The sequence below is a fragment of the Dermacentor variabilis genome, chromosome 8 (genome assembly GCF_050947875.1).
Source record: "Dermacentor variabilis isolate Ectoservices chromosome 8, ASM5094787v1, whole genome shotgun sequence".
Lineage (NCBI taxonomy): Eukaryota > Metazoa > Arthropoda > Arachnida > Ixodida > Ixodidae > Dermacentor > Dermacentor variabilis.
This window is the reverse complement of record NC_134575.1, coordinates 12,613,512-12,636,492: the sequence shown is the minus strand read 5'-3', so window position 1 is coordinate 12,636,492 and position 22,981 is coordinate 12,613,512. Positions and strand designations below refer to the sequence as shown.

The following is a 22,981-nucleotide window of genomic DNA, read 5'->3' as shown; positions in this document are numbered from 1 at the left end:
GCGTTCTTGAAGCAGGGGATGCGTATTCCCGGGCGATTCACGGTCCGATGCGTGGTACTCCATGCTGCGACTGACATCGCAAGCGCCGTAAACAATTCCACTTTGGTGGGACGTGGATTTACTTCTTTTTCTTGCATTCTGCTCACCGAGGCACACATCAAGCACTGCACAGGGTGCACAAAACGTCACATGTTGGTAACATGCGTGCCGCCTCGAACGGGCGATCGTCAAACAAGATGGCGACCATGACGTGTTTCTGGCGCTTGGCTGATCTTGCAAATAAAAATGGCGGCGTTCACGCAACTGTATGGTATCTTCTATGGTATTCTACTCTATGACTCTATGGTACCCTACTCCACTGTAAAACAGGTATAAAACTGAAAGTGCAACTTTGGATACTATGTTGGGCTGATGAAAATGTCATCAGGCGATGGCCGCAATTATATTGTGACTAGCATTCTTTGGGAACGTGACAAACTTTTTTGATATGACGTCCCTTTCTAACCTCTTTCACACCGACTCGGCAACACTGGGTGTGTGCCCGAATAGACAACTTGAGCCATTGGGTAGGTGCAGCTGGGCATGCGACACTAGGTATGTGAAGATTTTTAGCCAATCCTCCAGAATGGACATGTGCCACTAGGTATGTTCCCAGATAGACAAACACAACAAGAGGCAAGAAGTGAAGCCTGCAACAGAAAATTTGAGAAGCTGGCTACAGAGAAGCGGAAAAGTTGGTGTCAAAAGCCAATTGTGAGGAGAGAGATGTGAAACAAACAGAATGGGACCAGAGCATGCAATGAGCGAGGAGAGTTGAGCTACAAGGTCGTCAAGAAATTGCTGTAACGTGGGAATTTGGCAGTGCCATGTGTCGCTACCCTACTTCAATGCTAATCGAATTAATGTTCACATTCATCGCGAGATTGGTTCTGCCAGAATGTTTTATTTACAGCATTTCTTCCTCTGAAGACAGAGACATTCATACGGTGATAAGAACTCAGTAGCAGTCTCTGTCGCAATGTTCAGATGCGGCGGCAGCCAAGATATCTTCTAGAATAGAGTTGCAGCTTTGGAAGTCCAGTGAGACATGTTCGGCATCACACTTTCCGAAAGTTCCCAGTGGTGAAAGTTTTGCAAGGAGGTCCGTGGTGTGTACCAGCTCCAGCTGTAAAGAGTCTGCTGCAAGTGATGCGGCCGGCATTTGGACATTCTCGGGGAGCTTCAACTTTCGTTGGAGGCACTCTGACACACCCAGGTCCAGCACTTCCTCCATGGCTGCCGAACGATCCGCTTTGGAAAATGCTTCACCGCTGACCATAGATGCCTCGGCTTCATTGCGGTTAACTGGTTTGCCTGGAAATTCAGTAAGGCACACAGTATAATTAAAATGAATTCACATCGTCGTCAATTTCTCAGTGATCAGATTTAATGCCTCAAGGCGACACCCTAAGCCAAGATGAAGGTTGCACTGATAGACTAAGTTCATTTCATCATTGTCACGAGAAGGACAAGCATCAAGTCTGTGACCTTGTGCGCGGTAGTGGAATGCAGCGGGCAGCTTTGGAGCCAAAGCATTAATTTTGTCCAATCTACTCGGTGGTGTTCTGCTCATGAACTTAATGTAATGAGTGCAATAGCCAGCCACAGTGACAATGGAGGTAATATGCAAAAGAGTCTATGCAGTGAGAGTTCACTGTGCATTAAAGAAATCCAAATGAGTGAAATTGACCGTAAACCCTCCACTACAGATTCTTTCATAGCCCAGGTATTGGTTTTGGATATGCTAAAGTGTGATCACTTATTCACCTTCTCCATTCCCCCTCAGTAAAAAAGGTAACATTAACTGGCGCAAGGCCCACGCCCCCAATTTAAAGCCCGAAAACTTGGAGAAAATAAAAAGTTTCATTAAGCACTTATATGCACCCTGGTTAATTTCTGCAAGCCACTACTAGATGGCCCTAGCTACGTCTCCACTGACGATAGTATTGTCATTGTCACTACATTAAGCGGTATCATTATCACACCGCACAGATCCAGTGTGGTGCAATCATATTGACTGTGCTAAGGTGCATTGTTTAGCTGCATCAATCTTTCAGGCACATTTAAAAGGGCATCGCTGCAAGAAGTGTGTGCGTGGACTTTGAACGCATGACGTGTGATTTCGTTCGAGGAGAACCTCGAACAGTACTGGACAGCCTGGAGGACGACCAACCTTAAAAGACGTACTTATATTTTCAAGTGCTTTCTTAGAGTTATGGTCCAGTACATCTAAACAACAGTGAAAATGCTTTAAAGCCTCACAGCGCCCTGAATAATATAAAAGCTTTTTTACAGCCAGTTTCCGTTTCATTTCTACATACTTTGTTGTGACATCATGACGCTTTATATGGTCACATTCCCAGCTGCGGGGGCTGACCATGATTCTACCACCTTACCAACGCAGGCTTTCGTTAGTGCAGCGCTGAAGAAGCAAGACTCCAGGCTGAGGGTCTCTCCGGCTGAATCAGGCTCTACGCTAAATAAAATATTTATCTATCTACCTATCCCCCATTACAGCGACAAATGTTAGTTACCTTCAGCGTTCGAGGCATCCACTTCATCCTGTTCACTTCCCATCTCGAGAGTTTTGCAAGAAAATGAACACTGGCCATGCAGCATTGCCAACAGCTGATGCAGAAAGGCCTGCGCATCTCTGCGGACTTGCTGGTCTGCATTGGAAGCCATCGCTTTCTTCATGGATGCACCAAAGCCTGTAGTGTCAGCTTCCCTGAGCAGTTCCTTCATAGTGGAGTCAGAGACCGCACTCGACGTGTTGAGAGTCTCTCCCAGTAACGTCTTCCAGATTGAGAGGCCACCTAGCTGGACTTCGCAGTCCAAGTCCAAGCTGAGCATGCCGGAAGCACAGCGCTGCAAAGCACTTCGGTGTCTGGAGCGCAGTCCGAGGCAGTCTCGATCGAGCCAGCTGCGAAGAGTGGACGCTGCCGACCTCCGGGCAAACACGTCTGTGTCGTCCAGGGCCATTGATGAAACATCTTTTACGACATCTGCCTGCACGAATAAGGCAGTCACTTCGATTATATTCTCTACAATGAACAACACCTTACTGAATTCTGTGTGCAATGGTTTCAGTGCACTAGCAAAATGCATGCTGCAGAAAAGTTTCAGCATGCAATCAGTTTTCACACAGTGTATCCTTCACACTTCATGGCTGCGCCTGAGTGTACTCGCCTGGCCACTAATGCACACACCTAAACATGCCCAAGATAATTCGCAAATGTGAAATATCCTTAGACAGGTCGCACCATCTACACAGAAGTTCGTTAAACTAAAATCACACAGCAAGTTTTGTTCTTCTGCACTAGATGGCATGACAAAGCTTATCTGTCGCTGTTGCTCATGTCTCCTGTTTTCCACCGTGGCAGACAGGTGCAAGAAGCCAATATGAAATGATGCAGAACTATGATTTTTATGACAATTATAATTCAGAGAACTTTGACTTTGATTACAATGACAGCAACAAAGAGGCCATGTTGTCTGTGAAACACTAGTCATCCTAGTTAAACTCATGGTTAGCCTAAGTCTTAAACTGTTCGAATTCTCCGAATAAAAAAATGCATCAGCCCTTCCACTCTGTGAAGGAAGACGGCCAGCAAAGCTGTTATGTGTTGTTCTAAAATGACGAAATTATATATATATATATATATATATATATATATATATGCAATTACAGCCCGCGTCTCGCCAGTGCTGCTTTGCTGCCACTAGTGCTCAATTCCCAGTTCTGTTCGCGAGCCCGCTCGTCACAGGCACACTGTGGATCATTGCTGGGTAGGGGACTGCGATGAGGGGCCTTAGCGGCATCCCGCCACAGGTGCTGACATTCCCGGTACTGCTCACGCCGCCGTTCTAGACAGGCACGCTGCAGGCCTTCATCGGTCCGCACACACGAGCAAGGCTCATCGACAGATGCACGAGTGGTGTTAGCGGCTTCCCGCCACCGGGGCGCCCGTTCTCGCTGTTGCTCCCGTCGTCGTTTCAGAAGGACACGTTGCTCCTCTTCCTTGTGCACGATACACGTCCGCCCCATAGAAACTCTCAAGAACAGTTGCCAATAAGGTCGCTAGGTGACACTGATGTCACTTTATAGACAAACACACATTGGACGATACATACGTGTACGTTTATTACATGGCCTTTACACGAACACGGTTGCTATTGCAGCACAACCCCTAGCAGTGGCAAACAAGTGCCGTGCCGAGCACAATGGGCTATCAATCACTCAACATTTGCAACGAGTGCACTAGTATGAACAACGGGCCACCTATCATAGGTTTTGACACTTTTGCTAATGAACCTATAAGACTAGACTCTTTTACACTAACTCTGGAGACAAAAATTTTTTTCGTCAACGTGACGGTGCACACCCACGGACGCAGAAAATTTGCCGGGGTAGCCATATACAGCTTCGCTGCAAGGCTTTATAAAGTGTTCAGTAACATATCCTCAATAAATAGCATTTGAACTTAAAGCCTGCTAGTGTGTCATTTAGGCAGAAATTAAATTTGTTGGACTTTGGAAATGCCTACGACACACTGTGGGCAGAAACGCCCGACAACCCCCCTTTTCAATTTCTAGCTAATCCAGCTTTAGGGTCAGCACTCTGACAAGTAACTGAAGAATGCTTTCATATGCGATTAGAATGGTAAGGAGTTGTAAGGGTTCTATGCCCAACATATTAAAACGCTGGGTATGCAGTCAGTTGCATGGAACTTCCAATATTCGGGCATGTACATTCAATCTTTCTATGCAATACGGTTCTTATGCAGCGGGACAAGTTGAAGTACAAAGAATGCTCCATGCAGTTAAACATCATAACCAGCTTGCCTAGTCTATAGTGATGACATTTGAGATTCAACGTAAAACTTGAAACATCATGCACACTGAAGGCCTCACACCCACGTTGCAGCGGCAGGCTTTTATCGTCTAGCTAAATGGCAGGCACCTATTTGTTATCATGTACTGCTTCCATGCATAACAAAATTAGTTTGAGCATAGCAGTTGCGCAAGTATTATTGCCTGAATTTGTCGAGAACTTCTGTACACTGCTGCTCATTGTAATTTTATGTAGAATGCTAAAGAAGTGAAATGTATCCAAAAGGATTGTATCAACATAAGGAATGCTCACTGCCAAAGCATGAAAACCTCAATCTAATGAATTATCTTATATAATGAAGTTTGCAGACTACAACTACTAATTAGTAAACTATGCAGTCAGTGTCTCAGAGCTGTTCAGTAGAAATGCCAGGCAAGGTTAAAACCAATTTTAATTGCAAGCATATGACAGGTACAAATATAGTAGGTACATTGTGGTCCTCAGTTTTTGTTTTGTGGTGTTGCCCATGCATTTATCTGATGTATGGGCAATGCACCTTGCCAAGAAAGTGTCTTTTCACTCTCACCTCTGTGAGTGACAGGCGGCTGCAAAAGTGAGTCCACAACCATTCTCGGGAGAACAGCTTTCCAATCGCAGCCACTGCAGATGCCCGTACTCCGCCGTCGCCGTTTCGTAGGTTGTCCCACACAAACCTGGCCAATCCATAATGCTGGAGCCAATTCACAAGACAGGACAATCCGGAAGTGCCCTCTCCCAGATTTAACCTTTCTGTTGACAATCAGAAGTGCATATGAAAAGAGAATAACAGACGTTTAAGTTTCTCAGGTTGCAGTTATGAGCACACAAACTACAGCGGCATGCTGTTAATATCAAATACTGTGGTTTTACATGCCATAACCACAATCTAATTACAAGGCACACCGTAGTGTAGGATGCCCAACTAACTTTGACCACCTGGATTTCTTTAACGTGCACGCAATGCACGGTGCACAGGTGTTTTTTTTTTTTGCATATTGCATTTTTTTGCAGCTCAATCAAGGAACTTGCAAGCTAGCAAAATGTTCCCAAAAGGAAAACATTATGGAAAACTAACTAGCCCAAACTGACACTATGGAAAACAAACTAGCACAAGCAATCACCATTCGAAGTTACAAGTCTAGTTCTTCGAGCACCTGTCAAGCACTCGTCCTCGTCTTTTCTGTGTGTCTCTGTCCTGCTTCATACTGCATACACATTCCCATATCATGTGCACAGAATGAATCGTGAACAGTAGATTTCACTGGAAGTACTGATCTGTTTATATTCCTTTCCGGTATTGTAAAAACTGGCTGTTTTGGCAATATGCAAGAGCAAGAAATAATCCACGCCTTGAACTATCTCTATGGGATCCTACAATACCACAAGGTTTTGAGTGTTAGTGCCAGAATAGTGACTCATTTACAATTAGAGCTTACATGGAAGCTCATAGTTGCGATGTGCTAGTAAGGCTAAAAGAAAAAGAGCATCTTTAAGACACGTCCACACAGACAGCACTTTTTGATGACCAAAGCAAAGCTTTTTGATTAAAGCACAGTTTGACAATGGCAAAGTCTGGCTACAAACCTCTCTTCAGACTGTGCAATTTCTATAGATACAGCGTATATGCCATATTGCGCATAGCTACAAACGCTGAGTACATGACTCGTCCTGATGCCATCATGATTTGTCATGACGCCGAGGTCCTGACAAATCCAGTGCAGGAAGCCAATCGTGACCCGCCACTAGATCTCACAAAATCCTCTTGCAACTACCACTTATGATACCTTCTATACTTAATGAGAATGATGAGAAACAATAAGTATGTTTAGACATATAAAGTCTCGACATAAAGTTCAAAAAGTCTATTTTCATTCACTTTGCAGTAAGAGGCTCATCACTAGAAGATAAAGCAAAGGCCAAATTTTCTCTTTCTTTTCTTTTTATGCTGAAACCTTGGCATCGATATGTTAGGGTGACATCAGTGATGTCAATGCATTTTGTCATATTTGGGCCATTGTGCTCCAGTAAAAGGTCTTGAAACTTGCAATGTTCAGCCTTTGGCTCCTTTAGAAGATTATTTAGTCCATACTTACTGATACAGCAGGCTTCTGTTAATTTGACTCCAGTTAATTCGATTTTTCGGTCCATTCGATCCCAGCCGAAGGTCCCGGTCAGCACCCACGCATTTCTAGGGGCCTGAGCTATCGTTATTTCGATCCTAAAATTGGCCTTCGCCAGGTTGTTTGAATTTGACCGGTCATCATGCACGCACATGACCCCTAGGTTGGCCCCAAACTCGACCACTTGAGTGGCAGCGTCAGTCTCAGTGGAGCATAGGGGACAGTGAATGCACTGAAGTGCCCATCATCTCCCATTGAAAACGTCTACTTTCAGCCTGCCCTAGGAAGATTTTCAACCATTAGCTCTAGCTGACAATGTCTCATTACGGTATTTACCTGATTATACACGTAAACTTTGTTTTGTTTTGTTTTTGTTTTTCAAAGAAAATTGGGCCGTAAATTGTTGTGCTGTGCACTCGTACATGATATTAAAACCATCTTCACAGCATTCATATCCTTGATCGCATAACGCAAATGTATAGACAAGAAAACCATTGCCAGGCGGCGCTACTACACCTCCTGACAGCGCCCCCAATGTGGAAACGTGATGCAGCGCGGTCGTGCCGTGGCGCGATCTCTGCTTTGTTTACATCGTCCTGCCCGCGCGTTTCTTCGCTGCTTGTTCTCACGGCGCTCTGTTTTCGACGGCGGCAGATCGCCTGCTTGCGCAACAGTGATGCAAAGATTGCAATGCAGTTTCAAAAAGGCTGCCGACGCCGACAGATTTTTTTGTGGTGGCAACCTCACGAAAGGGGAGCATCTGCTTCCGCACGTGTACGGCGTTGAACAAATCGTGGACGGTGATGTGACAGTGAAAGCCAAGTGCGTGTCACAGGTGCCCAACAAGATCGTATGCGACATCGAGTTAGAGGTATGCACCAAGTTCAGAAGTTTAGCGACTTTTATTTCTATATGATGCAGGCACAAAGCGGTCATGCATACTTGCAGAGATGTGCAGGGACAGTGACGATTGCCGTTAGTTTCCTCGGTAGCTAATCGCGTGCACACACGGCTGCTCTCATTTTGTGCTCCCCCTTTTTGCTGCTAAATTTCTTGGCTGGAGCATTAGTAAATTACATGTTTGTGTTCGTTCTGATTTGCGCAGAGCTGTCAGCGAACAACGGCAAGCGTTATCGATGTCTTCGCTTAGCGAAGCCTGCTTGTTTTTGTGTTGAACCAGTGTCACTGCGAGGTTTCATTTGACATATCACATGTTGAGAGAGTTCAATGCTTAAAATGCGACCCGTTGCCTGCATCTTTCAATGCTGCTCTCTGATTAAAAGATCATCATCGCCTACTCACTTGCCCAATAAATAATTACAAAAATATTTTCTTTGCAGCTGTGTTACATCATCTATACCTTTTACGCTTATCTGCTAAGGCACAGCTCATTGAGGCCGAGCGAGAGGTGGTGTTCTGGCAACGCAATATTCGCGAGCGTGTGTTTATATATAACCTATTTAGAGAGGGGGATTAAATGCCCCCATGGCTACGCCTATGCTTGTCTGCTCTACGTATAACAAATAGAAAATTGTGTACTTACGAGCAACGGCACATATCTTGCGATTCCACCTTTATTGCACAGGTTAATCAGCTCTGCTTGGTCACGAGAGAAAATAGTGCAGTAAAGAGTGTTTTCAGGATTCACAGGTCTCAGGAATACTTATTACCTCCGGGGGTTCTTTAACGTGCACAAAAATCAAAGCATATGGTAACAAGGGTGTTCTTGCACTTTGCCCCTATCGAAATGCGGCCGCCGTGGCCGGGAATCGAGCTCGCGTCGTCGAGCTCAGCGGCGCAACACGCATGCATTTACCGCTAACAAGCGGCAGATGTCAACACAATTCAACAATGCGGCATGACTAAACAAACGGTTGCGCGCTACAAACAGGCATATCACTATTCCGTTTTCATCGAGCGGCCGCGATATTGCACGCGAATACGAAAGTATGGCACTTGACTCGGCACACTGCAGTTATCCATGCTTGTCGTCTGTCCTTCTCGTGCCACTTCCCCGGAAATCTGTAGAATTTCACGGGTGGCATTCGACCTTTTGTGTTTTCGAGGCTGTTGTGGCAGTCAACAACACAGCAGTATTGCGTGCCACCTTTCCTGGCTGATGAAGTCGCACTCGCCATCGCAAGAACAACGCGCCCAAGCCAGCACGAGCGCTCCCACCAAACAGAACACGGGCACGCGCTCGCGCAGCGACGACCTTCGAAACTTCCATCTGTCCGCTAGGGTAGCATTCGGCGCTGCTGCCACGCGGGCAGACTTTAGGTTGCCTCGTCTATTGCAGCAAGGCTAACTTTAATAAACGTGCGGCAAAGCTGACTTTTGAAAACCGACCACCATTGTGCGACACATACCAGACCATTGTTTTTTGCTAAATAAGCTGGTGCACGTTAGAGTTCTACTTTGTGAGGGAACTTTAATCTCATTTCTACATTTGTTTTCTGCTTTGCGCCCATAGAAAGTGGGCGCACATTTGATTTGGGTGTCTGTTAAAATAGGGAAAATACTGCCAAACGAATCAGCGGAGTGGTTATGAGTTTTTTTCTGTGTCCTGTTTAATTCGACCCGCCGGATAAATCGATCAATTTCATGAGTCACATCAGGGTCAAATTAATGGAAAATGACTGCATAAAAAATTTTGCTTGGCCCGGGCAGCTGTCAAGATCCATGACGTTACATAGAGTTAGTGTGGGAACCTCAGAGAGACATCGCTACACTTTTTTCGTTTTTTTCTTTCTTTCTTCTTTTCTGGTTTACGAAACCTCTTGTAACGGTAAGAATGGCTTCTTTTGGCATTGTAGAGGGGTAGTAACCCTGCTCAAGTTCATTTTTCTCATCAGTTTCTCTTTACTGCTGCGTGGTTTAACCAAATGAGGTAGCATACCAACATCATCCGCGATGCCACTGAAGGAGTCCAGTGCAGCTTCCACAAACTGCGGCTCTGTCGATACGAGCTGACGCTGCAGGGATTCGCCAAAGGAGCAGAGGGCAGCACACGCCCTCCAGTCGAAATCCTGGCCCGCACTCGAGAACATGACGCACACCAACGTCAGGGATATCGCAAGGGCTTGCTTCAATGCCTGCAAATATAGATTGCAAAGTAAGGATTGTAAGTTAAGGATTGCGAAAAAACAAACAAACTGATTACATGTGCCTAAACCAACATAAGCTTAAAGAAGCATTTAGAGATTGGTGCTTAATCATTGCAAAGTATATTTCAGTGACAAGATTCACTTGCCAAGTAACCTTTTAAATTATGATTTGTTGTGTATATCCAATCACAATAAAGATATGGTACAAGAAGAAGAGAATAATAGAAATTGGAAATTAACACTATCTTCTGTTTCTGACTCATGTAAAATGCAGCTTATAAGAGAGAGCACCACATCGTTTCCAATTGCTTCCATTGCAGATTTGGTAAAGGGACGCTAAACAAAAACACTAAATCACTTTTGGCTGACAAAGTATTCTTTCGAAGCACTTATCTCTCTTAACTTTATGGTAAGAAGTTGTTTACTAGGAGACAAAGAAAAGGCTAAACTTCAACTTTTTAAAATTTCCCACCAAAATGACAGTGCCGATAGGGTTTAGCAGAATGCGTTGTTGGGCAAGTTGGTTCATTGTAACTGGAAACGTTGGTTGCGTTTTTTAGACAATCACAAGGAAGGGAGACAGGACAGGTGCAGACAGGAGAGGCGCCTGTCCTGTCTTCCTTCCTTGTGATTGTCTAAAAAGCGCAACCGATAGGGTTGTCTAATCCCGAACTTAGTGGGACAGTCCTTACTTTTGATTGAAAGTCCCTAGTCCCGACATGACTTAGTAGGGCAGCCAATTTTGTGACTGATGCTCTTTCCTACATTATAACAATCAAAAAACCTGATTTCCTGTTTTAATACCTAACAGCTCGTTTGAAGAAAGGCGGGGAGAGGGGCGGGGGGGGGGGGGGTCTGGGAACCAAGGGGCCTGATTTTAGTTAAGTCACAATCATATGAAGCAAATAGATAATGAAGCCAACAAAAGCATAGGGGAGATCATTGGTTGATTTAAATGGAATGCAGAAGCGATAAGATAAAGGCTCAAGGAAAATGGAAGTGGGTAAAATAATATGCTGAAGTTGAAGATTGGCCGACTTGGTGTGGCCATACTTGCTAGTGGAACGCACACTGAATCGCATGACACTAAAGAACACGCACACAAACACACAACTTGCCGCTAGTGGGAGCAGCTGCACCCGAAACCTTTGCATTGTGCGCATCCTTGTCTTTTGTCTTCTATTGCATTGTCATAAACATTGAGGCAGTTTTGTTTTTGTTGCGGTTCTAGTTCTAGGTCCTAACTGTTCACAGTGCCACCAACTCAGTCGCCAGGGACACCTGCTTCATTATTTGGTCTTTTCTGGATTACCAAGCCTTTGTTTATGGAGAGAGTGGCTTTTGTGGTATTCCCGAAAGATAACTCACGAATACAGCTCAACTAATTTTTTCTGTTTTATGCCCTTTAACTAGTTAACATGGGCATAAGCTGTTAACAGGCACAATAATAACAGCTTAATTTGCTTCATTACGAGTGGTATCGGTATAGGTGAACTTAACTGCACCACTTTACACAAGGAAAGATTAGGATACACTGGTCTACTTACATGGGCTGACAAATTTGGATCTCGAAGAAATGGTGCCAAGTTGTCCAGATAACTTCTCAACCTCGAAGGATCTGCTTTCACAAGATCTGCCAGTAAAATGTGCGATAAAACAGCTGGTTGAGAAAATTACGTGTTCACAGTTCAACAGAGATGCAAACACACCAGACCAATCCCCACTGGGCAACTCCACTTGATTAAAATATCCATGTTAACAGGTGTTTGTGCTAAGCTGTCCGAAAGTGGAAAGGATAGAAATCTGCACATGTAGCTATCCTTCTAGTGACAGGGTGTGATCCCTGTCAAATGCCAAGTAATACTGTCGGATTATAATAAATGTCAACACATTTACTGTAGCTTCAAAAATTTAAGAGCGAGTGATGATTGATGGAGAAAAATATTTTGAATTTTTTAGGAATGCTTATCACAAGGACATCAATGCACATGACTGACTCTCTACCTAAAAACGTTAGAAATAAGAATGAAAAAATTTTCTTTTTTGCTTGCAGTGTATCGGAATGAACATCCATGATTTCAGAAACCTTCCTCACATACCACATTGTAACGGTAATAATAACAAATAAAAAGAAAACAGAGATTGCTCCATATGATGTCACATTGCAAGCAGCACAAAGCATTTGGAGATACCACAGTTTCCTAGACTTCTTTCTTATGTACCTCGTACACAATAACCAATTTTGTAGCATAGGTTCTATTACAAATGTCTCAATTATGGTGAGCCCATTTGAATCATAATCAACTATTCTGATGCTTCAACTCCAAGGCATAAAACTGATGCCCGGACTTACGATATGGCAACTGAACAAGGCGGTCAAGCAAGACAACAGAGAAGTATGCCACAAGTCTGCACAATTACTGAAATATTGCACACAGTACTTGTCAGTTGCCACTATACATATAATATTCTGCTACATACAGTAACTAGATTATGGGAGTAATTAAAGGTCAGTGTTTTTGGTTAGTTTGACAAAATATTCAGATAAGCTTGCCTAAGGGATCTTGTATGTTATGAAGCATTCTCAGAAGCTGTTCAAAGTGCCTAGGTGGCTCAGATGTTTGTATTACTCCAAACTGCATTTTCATTCTGTTCTATGTATCAGCTAATTCGCCAGGTAACAGATATAAAATCCAATAACCGTGTTTAAAGTGTTTACACTAGCAATGGTGCATAAGATAAAGCCCGTCCTGCTTGGACCAAGTTATGTGGTCTGCAGTATGTATAAATAAATAAATAAAATGGCTGCCAGTGCCACATACATGCCCAACAGTGCACATAAGCGGCACAGAACTTACTTTATGTACAACTCACTGCATAACAAAATTACTGTTACTATTAACAATAGCTAGAGCACAGCTTCAACATACACAAGTTGTGCGATAAACAATTGTGTCAGTACTCTGAGTACAAGTACTCAGTACTGTGTCAGTACTCAGAGTACAAGAAGCAAAGGCTGAATAAAACACTCACCAACTTTTCTGACAGCAAACGCCAAGCACTCGAGGGCAACCGAAAGCAGCCGCGCCACCTTGGCAGCCGGGGAATGCAGCAAGAACTGCACTATCTTGTCAACCACCATTTCATGAGTGACCTGCAGTAATTAAATGAATATGATCTGAAATTAATCCAGTCCATTCTGAAACGCAAAGTTGCAAGAAAGAGCAGGCAAAAAAGCAGTGGTTACAGCTTATGGAAAGGGGGGGGAGGGGGAGGTTCGATGGCCACAGCGCACATTGGATATCATCACAACAGTCAAACACCAGACCGTGGTATCCAGCCTTCTGTTCGTCGTGTTTGTTTTATTTGCACTATAACGGCTTTACTGAGTCAAACAAAAGGATGCAAAGGCTTGTAGGAACAGCACATCTGGACAAGATGTCTAATGTGCTTGCTCTCTGGAACTTACCTGTCAGCCTCATGCATACGCCACAAACCGTGCCTCCTTATTTTCTTCGTACTTTTACACTGCCTAATTCTGGACGCTTCCTTAACCTGTCAGAAGGTGGTACTACCAGCTAATTACTGCACAGTAAGTGTTAAGTTTTGCAAGAAAAAAATATACAATTATAAGCAATACTAGCAGTCAAAATAGATTATGTGGTCATACCATGTACATATGCAGCTTTTCAGTATGCCATACGATGGGCATTTATTTCAAGAATGTATGGGCATGGATAGTGGCTGGGCAACAGAATGCCACAAAACCTATCTCAATTCACACATTATAAAGTGACAATTTATGAATCTTCATGTGTAAATGTTAGGAAAAAGTGTTTGACACAGCAGGCTTATGCAGCTGAATGTGCAGTAACATGAGGGAACAATCTGTCGCAGGCATTAAGCGTTGCAACATTGTCCTGTACTGCTCAGCCAGTCTTTCCAAAAAGCCGCAAAATGTTTGCATTATTTGCACACTGATAACACTTTTTGTGCCTTTTTCTTGTGCAAATTTTATCTAAATGACAAAATTTGCTTTTACGTAAGGCTGTTTCTTTTTTGGCTTAGCTCTTTAACCACCTCTGGCATTTCGAAAACATCTGAATTAAATGTGTATCATGTACAGAATGCGTTGCGATAATCTTAGGCAAACACGGCCATGCTACCTACCGCAGTGGAAGCCACAAATAATTTTTTGAAACTGAACGCTCCTCTCTGAGCTTTCCCAGTTCCTTCTTCATATGTCGTGATGCCGGCAGGGTCCTGCACGTGATGTCACCACGGTAAAAGCCGTCAAAAGGTTGTCCGATGAAGGACTTAAGTGCCAACGTGACGGGAGGCAGCTAAAGAAAGTTAAATTCTACGTTTTACACAATGAGAGGCGACTGTGTGTTCATAAAAACGAAGCAGGGCTTGAGTACCGTACGCCATGTTGCAAATAAAGAACAAGACAATGCGCCAAGCATGAGCAGCGGCCACGGGCACTGCTCGCTCAGTTGCTGCCAGATGACGAACGAGTCAGATGTGCGGGTCTAATCCCCACCGTTGTTTTGCTACATTTCAAGTGAAGCCTCCATTCAGTCAATGTCACATGGAGGTGGGCAATGGAGGAGCCCATCTGATTTTCTGACACTGCACGTCGGTTTCGCTGCCCTGTACGGTGTTGGTGAACAAGGAAATGAGAGCACCTGTGGGGAGGGCATCAAAGGCAAGCGAGAAATTGCAGCGGCCACTTAGTCGTTCATCAAATGCCTGCCACCTGGCTAACGCAGCAACATTTCAAGAAATTGTGGCTGTATGTTCACTGTAGACTCATTAAATTAAAGAATTTAATTCTGGGGCTTTACATGCCGAAACCACAATCTGAGCATGAGGCACACCGTAGTGGGGGACTCTGGATTCATTTGGACCACCTGGGTTTCTTTGACGTACATCTAAACCTAAGTAACACGAGCATTTTTTGCATTCTGCCCTCATCAAAATATGGCCACAGCAGCCGGGATTGAACCTGCGACCTAGAGCTCAGCAGTGCAACACTGGGGCCACTGAGCTACTGCAGTGGATATACTGTAGACAGCTGGCCATATATTATACAGCTGGCACCATATATAACAAATTTTTGAGCTCAGAGTGAGTTAGGAGCACTTTAAGATTACTAGGAAAGCCACTTAACAGACAACACTGTTCAACAAAGAAAGTCATCTTGGATACACATACCGAGTGGACAAAGTATGGAAGCGCTCTCTTCAACTCGCAAACTGCTGTCGACTGCAGCGCCCTCATTTTCGACTTGTCTCCAATCTCCGACTCCTTTGTGGCTATTGGACCCATCACGATTTCCGCAATCTTTTGTTCAGTTTCCTTGCTGATGCATGGTTTTATACTGGCACTGAAGGGATCATGGGTATGTGTGGGAAATAACAAAATCACTGAAGTTAGGACAAAATCGCTGAAATTACTTGAAGCAGCATGCATTGCCTTCAGGACAATCATTTTGTGTTACTTTCTTCGAAACACTTTTTGAACACTGCAAGAAAAAGTTTACAATCCGCAAAAGAAGCTGCAACATGCAGGTCAAATATTCAGCAGAAAACTTACAATATTGTGTAACATATTGTTTGCTCTGCCTTCTGTGGCTTCTGAAGGCCTTGCTCATTTTCCAAAGCCTTAGGCAATATCAGTGATGACGTTACAAGGGGTGCAATGGCCTGTGGATGCCAGTCTATTGGACTCGTCCCTCCAGATCTTCTAGGAAGCATTACAGTCAAACCTCGATATCAAACGCTGTCAAAGCGCGCGTGCCGGGACGTGGTAGGCAGGAAACACTGCTGCGCTATTTGTCGCATTTGTAAAGAACTTCCCGTGCATCTAGTGTTGGCGGTCAAGTAATCTCCAGTTTCCGAGACACAGTACGGAGCATTTGCTTGCGTTGTGACAGTGAGTTCGTGGTGATCGAGTGAGATCTGTTAATGTACGTTTGCCTGAGAACGCTTGACACCTATAAAACTATAAGCCTTACTTCGTGTGGCTGTCTCTCTGCTATCGCCATCTGGCAAAACTATCCACCACAAAACTGACTTTTCATGTTTGTTTTTTCGCTCAGGACAAATATCCGTACCTTTTAACACTTTTGTTTTTAATTTGTGGGCGCCGACTGCAGCCACTAAGCACGATCAGTCATGGCATCTGGCATCCAAGATTTACAGCGCTGGGCACTGTGAGCCATGTCGATGCAATGCTCTCGGTGTAACTCGCACTGCACCATTCTGCCACTCATAACCGCGCTGTTATGGACCCCGACCTTCTTGCAATTCGTTTATAAGTGCTTACTAACAAGATACTATCCACATGTAATGCTCGGGATATCTGTGATGTGCTCTTTGCTGCTGAAACTTTAAACCTCGAATTAATGAAATTTGCGATTTAATGAAGTTTTTCGCTGCAAGTATAACTTCGTTATAGTGAGGTTCGACTGTATTTGTAACGTGCTAATGTCGGCAATAAACACTTTATTTTTAACTTTGTAGCATTCGTGTTCATCACATTGTCACGTTGTAGTGATGGTGAAGAACACAGTAGCATAACTGTGAATCATGAAACTAACTTTTTAGCGGGCAAACTTGTGCCTACAAAAGCAAGTGACACATGAAGCACAATGATAGTGACGAGCATAGTCGGTGATCGAAGAAGTCAAATTTGTGGGTCAAGCACGTTGATTTTGATACATGACTCGTCAAAGGTTCCATTAATGCTCACGTGCCTTCCACGAAGTACTACACAATTCGTGTCGCAGATACAATCAGATCACACAAGGTTCGGTGACAACAGACAATCAATAGAACCAGCGATAACATTCGAGAAACTTCAGATATAGAAAGATGCGTCTTGCGCTGAGCGATAATATTGCAACACAAATTGTCTTAAAGAAACTTTCACCGAAAACATAAACAATTTAAATGTGTCAATGTGGAGATTTGGCTGTTTTACAAGTATCCCAATTTAATTAATACAACTGCACTGAATGCTCAAGACTGAATGTTCAGGGATCAACACTATCTGCAATACTAAACATGGGTCTTCACTACACACAATGGCTTATGGTAGAGAAGATAACTGAAGTTCGGTTTTACAAAGTTCTTAAAATCTAATGTCATTCAGCAACTGTACGATGCATGAAGAATAGGCTGATCTGGTGAACTAAATGCATGCCTTCTGTGAAAAGCTGTAGATGAAAAGAACTTGCCTTTCTTGAACAAAGCTAGCTGCAAACTTGATGCTGACAAGCTTGTCTCTACTCAGCAAATCCATTGCTTCTTCTAAGAAGCTGTCATCCCTGGTGGACAAAAAAACAGTGGCGTTAAATGTTACGACTCAAACACGTGACTGACAATTACTGCACAAAATTCCTTTATCATGAGCCTGCACAGATAACCGTCACATTACTACTACCTTAATTAGTATGGCAATTTAGGAAGACTGCATGCCGTGAACATGGCTGCATTGAAAAGAGGCTACCGAGAGGCTTATTACATCAAAAAATATTTCTGATTGTGCTTTAGCTTGCTCCTTAATGTGTTAAGAAAAAACTTTTTGGCTTAGATTGCATTCACAGGGGCACCTTAGATGGTGTTTTTGTAACAAATGATGCAAACAGCTATTAGAGAGTTTTCATATTTGAAATTTAACCTCTTCTGTACCACAATATTATCCCAAATTCTGAACAAAAATTTCCTAATTATTTCTAAGGACCCTAGTTGCCAACATGTTTTACCTCCTTAGAAAGAATACATTTGCTTCTGCTTGCACTGTCCCATGGATTGTGCGCTGCCATCTATCGAAAGCACAACTAAACACTGAGACAAAACTAGGCTTGTCCATGGCGTTGCTATAAAATGTAAATTTCCATTCGACGAGCCGAGCTTGTCCTTACTCATTTTTGCCAAAAATGCATGGATGTACTCAGCTCGTCTAAGTCACACAATGTGTTATCAAACAAAATTTTCTGGTTATGGTTTCGTGGTTACATATGCATTGCTTAAAGTTGCTTTGCAAATTTTATCAATGGCACAACCAGAACCGAAGGGCAAGACAGACACTGCATCTACATGCTTCGACATATAGCTGAACATGTCAAAATAAAATTATTTCACATTTAAAGTCTAACTTAAGCCACTGCGTGAACTGGATGCGCTAAACCAAAGCCATTCGTTGAAATAAAAAGAAACAAAGGTTCTTTTTCTTTACGAACTGCATTGCAGAAGCAAGCTTGGCGAGGACATCTGCAGCTGCGCTGGCTGCTTCAGAGGTCGACATCCAGGTAACACAGCAGCGAAGAAGATGCTGGTGGACATCAAACTCGGAGCAAAGCTTTTTGCTAAGTTGCGGGTCCTTTTCAAGTAAGGAACGAACCACGTGCAAGCACCTGAAAAAAAAAAAAATACTACAGTTGGGAAACTAGACATACCGAATACTCCAAAAATTGGGCAATAAGGTTAAATGATGCTCGTACAACAAATAGCTGTACTAAAAGCTCCCACTGTTGTGACAGCAGGGAATGTAAAAGCTCAAGTACAGTGGAACCCGGATATATCGAGCTCGAAGGGTATTGCGAAATAGTTCGATATATAAATAATTCAATATATAAAATTAAAAATTTGATACAAAATTGTTCAGGGGTATTTTACAGCTGTTTGTTATACACAATAATCTGTTATATCAGGGTTCCATATACCCGGGTTCGACTGTACAGCCTTTTGTCAAAAGAAATGCAGCTGCTAGGGACATCAGTGCCAGCTAGTCCTGACTGGACTTATTTATTTTATTCATATTTCTTAATGCTGCGACACTGCTCAAGATCATTAGCAGGGTGCTTACAGAAAGGGGTTTTGGACAAGAACAAAATATAAAGCAGGAACAACATTTTACCTGGATAAAAATATTCAGTAGCAATTCAGAGGTAAATGCCAGAGAAATACATGCACTAGCATTATGTCGCACCTCTTTGACATCCTGGATCCATGATTTAAAACGCATTCACCGAATTGCAAAGTGTTGTTCAAGAGCTCACTCGACACGTCCCACTTCTTCGAGGAGCGAAGTTCAACTGACAGTGGTCCAGAGCAGACCACCATTTTATCAACGTACCCAGTTCAATTTTGACCACGTAAAATGCATGCAAACATGGCAGTTACTTTCAAGCACGAATCAAAGGCAGCATAAGTAGTACTTGCTTTCTACGCTGTCTCGGTGGTAGCTCTTCTGTCAAGATCTTGTTTACAAATGCTGCAACCTCCCCACAGCCACCTCCACTGAGGTCTGACATAAGGAGCGCAACAAAAAATGCCTCAGCCTTGCCCTGGACAAAGACGCTAGGATGCTGAAGACATTGGAACACCTTCGAAGAGACACCTGGAACATGAAAACATTCTTTTCTTTCCTTTTCTGTGAGATCGGAAAAAGAGGTTGCATTGTTGAACATCCACGTTATGAATGAGTCTCTGATTTCCATACGGCAACATTCTACAGGAAGCCTCACTTAAGTGACAAGGATTTATTATGCCATAACATTTCGCCCACTCATCTTGTTGATGCCCATCAGCAAACCTGCAACACGAAAGCAGTGCTTGAATAGGTGGGGGAGGGGGGCCTAATTAAGCCTACTTAACCTCCCTTTTCTACATGTAACAATATGTAAATACTATTAAAAGAAAATTGAATAATTCGTCATCATATCTTACTCACACAAGCAAGCGTTGAACGTTCAAATTCAGTTTAGTGTTCTGAGTGGTAACATTGCACGCAGTTGCCTCACTGTCAAAGATAATAATGTTTCTGATTTAAAAAGAAACCTGACACTGTTATCAATAAATAAAGTTAACCATACAATTCAGATAAAGCCATAAATAGAGCTAAAGCCAGGCAAGCTAGCTAAAGCTAGGTAAATGAGCTAAAGTCAAGTAAACCACATAAAGCCAGGATAATCGCGCTGAAGCCGGTTATAAAAGCTAGAACCAGATAAATCAGCTAAAATCAAGCAAAAGCAAGGCAAACTATCCAAGTAAACCAGGGTTGAAATAAAGTAGAGATTCTGTTCCAATGCTATTCCTTTTCGCACTTAATCAGCAGTCTGAGCGGTGCTCCGCCTATCATCACGATCGGCTGCCCATGAACAGTGGAAGATAAAAAAAGGGACTAGAATCGAGTGAAAGTAATGCTCACATTATACTAGCCCAGCTAAAGCCAGGTAAGTCAAACAGCGATTTCACCAGGCTACATACCATGTTCGATGCACCAGGCCCGCCCAGATTGGTGACTGAGGAATGACGTCACGACATCCAGGTACGATGCCTGCTCACTGGCATTGGTGTTTTCCCCCAGTCTATCCAAGGCCTTCAGCACACGACTGTCGTTGTGAAGAGATGCAAACATCGGTTCAAGCTTTCCAAAGACGGCAATGAGCTGAAGTGTGAAGCAGAGGGACTCTGATGTCCTAGGCACTGCAACGGACTTCTCCAGCTTGGACAAGACACCGCAGCCTCTCCACAGCCCAGCGCCGAATTCTGTAATTTATTTAGCCACACTGCTTTAGCCTTTATAAAGGCTTCAGCATGTATTGAGACATGATACACAAACAGAAAAAGTATTCCTGAGGTTTAGAAACAGCGAGTCAAAGCACAGGCTACAAACCCAATTGTCGTCAGGTTGACTAGAATATAAGTAGAGAGACAGGTGTAATGCACATTGCTGCATTGGCAAAAAGTACCCTGTCATTACAGAATGGTAAGGAACTAGAAAAGGCAGAACAATCGACAAATCTAAAACAGTAGAAAAGACGCAATTGGTATACTGAGATAAAACAAATTGAGCTTACATTCTGAATTTGCTTGAGTAACCGGTGACCAGCACTAATAAGTATATAACCTGCTGCAGTAGCCACGTGGCTGTGGCATTGCGGTGCTGCATTTGTTGGAGATTCGATCACGGCTGCAGTGGCCATATTTCAATGGGCGCAAAATGTGAAAACACTTGTGTACTTAAACATCATCCTCATCTCATCAGCATCATCATCAGCTTATTTTATGTCCACTGCAGGACAAAGCTTTAGGTGCACGTTAAGGAACCTCAGGTTGTCAAAATTAATCTGAAATACCCCACTTTCAGATCATGGTTTTGGCATGTGAAACCCCAGGTCTGAAAAACCCAAGAAATTGCAAAACTCCAAAAAGGGCTATGTGGCAAGAACTAAATGGAACTCAAAAAAGCTGAAGGAAACAAGCTAAGTGGGGTACTGCCAGCAATGTTCTCTGTGAGTGGGCTCCATTCACTTACAGTCAGCAGAAAGAGTGAAAATCTGAAGGGGTTACTGTGAAATTTGTATTCTGTGAGGTGTTTACTACGCCTTATTTGTTCTTGTGTTCCCCGAACTTGAAGGCATGAAATATTTTATGGGTCGATTCATGGAGTGTTATTAAGGAGATTTAACTTCAGATGATTTTGAACTTGGCCTAGTTGGTATATTTACTGCAAAAAATGTTTACCAATAAAGAAATATGAGGACAGATGCAGTGTCAATGATGACGGCATTTCTACTGGATACCAATGTGACTTCAAGTTGGTTACATAAGTACAAAACAGTGAGCGAATCAAAGGAACTGGTTTTATATCCCATAAGTGGACTTCACGCTGGACATATTTGCTTTCAGGATGCAAAAGAAAAAAAAGACGAACGCCAGGTTTATGCTTTAAGAAAAGACAGAAGCTTATTTAAGACATTGTTCAAAAGCAGACAAAACAAAATTATATATTAACCTGCTATTGCAGTAATAGTGAAATAAATTAAGCAGCAGCATAGCAGAGTCTATGTTCAGTCACGAGAAAAAGACCTCATTTTGCGTTTAGAACACAATACTCTTTTCTGAAACCTCTAATATTTGTTGTTTGCAACCACTGAATAAGAAAAAACCGCTCTTTAGAATGACAACTAAAACTACATCGTCCTCATAACTTTATGAAAGCACATGAGGTAGCGGACATCGCAGTGTTTAGCTTCTAAGTCCATGCAGTTAATAATATGTTTAACCTGATCCTATTAATGCACATATATGCTGATTGTTAGCTCTTATCATTACTGCTAAAATTTTATTCATCGGTCTTTTTTCTTGTATAGAAACACTGTTATATAAGAGACGGTGTTTTGCTTTAGCGCTTCTTTCTGCATATTAGCTTCTTGCGTCAAATTATGACAGTACTAGTGCAACAGCACAAATGCACTGTACATGTTGTCAAAGTGCCTTTCCAGATCGCACACGTTGCAGCTATGACAACCCATTGTGAGCCAGTTTTGTATTTGTTAGCTTTCATAAAAGTGCCGATCACAGAAAAGCAGCTGATCACACAAATCACACCTGCGTCGCCTTGCACGTTCGTATTAAGGACGCTGACAAGCTTCTGAACCAACGTGTCGTCGACGTCATCTTTGAGCTGCTGAAACAGTAGCAGATCAAAGGCAGCATTCCATTTTTCAAGTTGCTCTGTAGGAGTTGGCATGGCCGCAAGCCTTTGAACCTTCAGTTTTGAAAGGTACGCTTTGCTCGGTTTTGAACACCGCTACACGGCCGCCATCAGCCGAAAGTGTCGATCGGGGTAAAGCGCACTGTAGTATTCCGTAACTTTTGTGTCTGAAAAGTGTTTAGTATTCTATAAACATTAAACAACTTTTAAAACAAATTTAATATTTATTGCTTAGTAAACATTATTACTTTTTAGCTGTATTCTTAAGATAGTAAAAATAATACCAACGAAACTGAGGTTGATACTTAAATTACCGTTTTGGCAAACGTGGA

At 43.0% G+C, this 22,981-nt stretch overlaps 1 protein-coding gene across 1 annotated transcript; it reads right to left on the bottom strand.

The window, feature by feature from the left end:
* Nucleotides 1-775: 775 nt before the first annotated feature.
* Nucleotides 776-22,978, bottom strand: LOC142589631 (uncharacterized). Its single transcript, XM_075701146.1, has 12 exons — nt 22,544-22,978; nt 20,417-20,698; nt 19,370-19,547; nt 18,388-18,561; nt 17,383-17,472; nt 15,357-15,528; nt 13,173-13,293; nt 11,687-11,772; nt 9,932-10,127; nt 5,460-5,662; nt 2,574-3,048; nt 776-1,353 (listed from the first exon to the last, which is right to left on the bottom strand). Exons 1-12 carry the CDS (start codon nt 22,683-22,685, stop codon nt 998-1,000), a joined length of 2,475 nt encoding a protein of 824 aa, XP_075557261.1. The 5' UTR covers nt 22,686-22,978; the 3' UTR covers nt 776-997.
* Nucleotides 22,979-22,981: the final 3 nt, after the last annotated feature.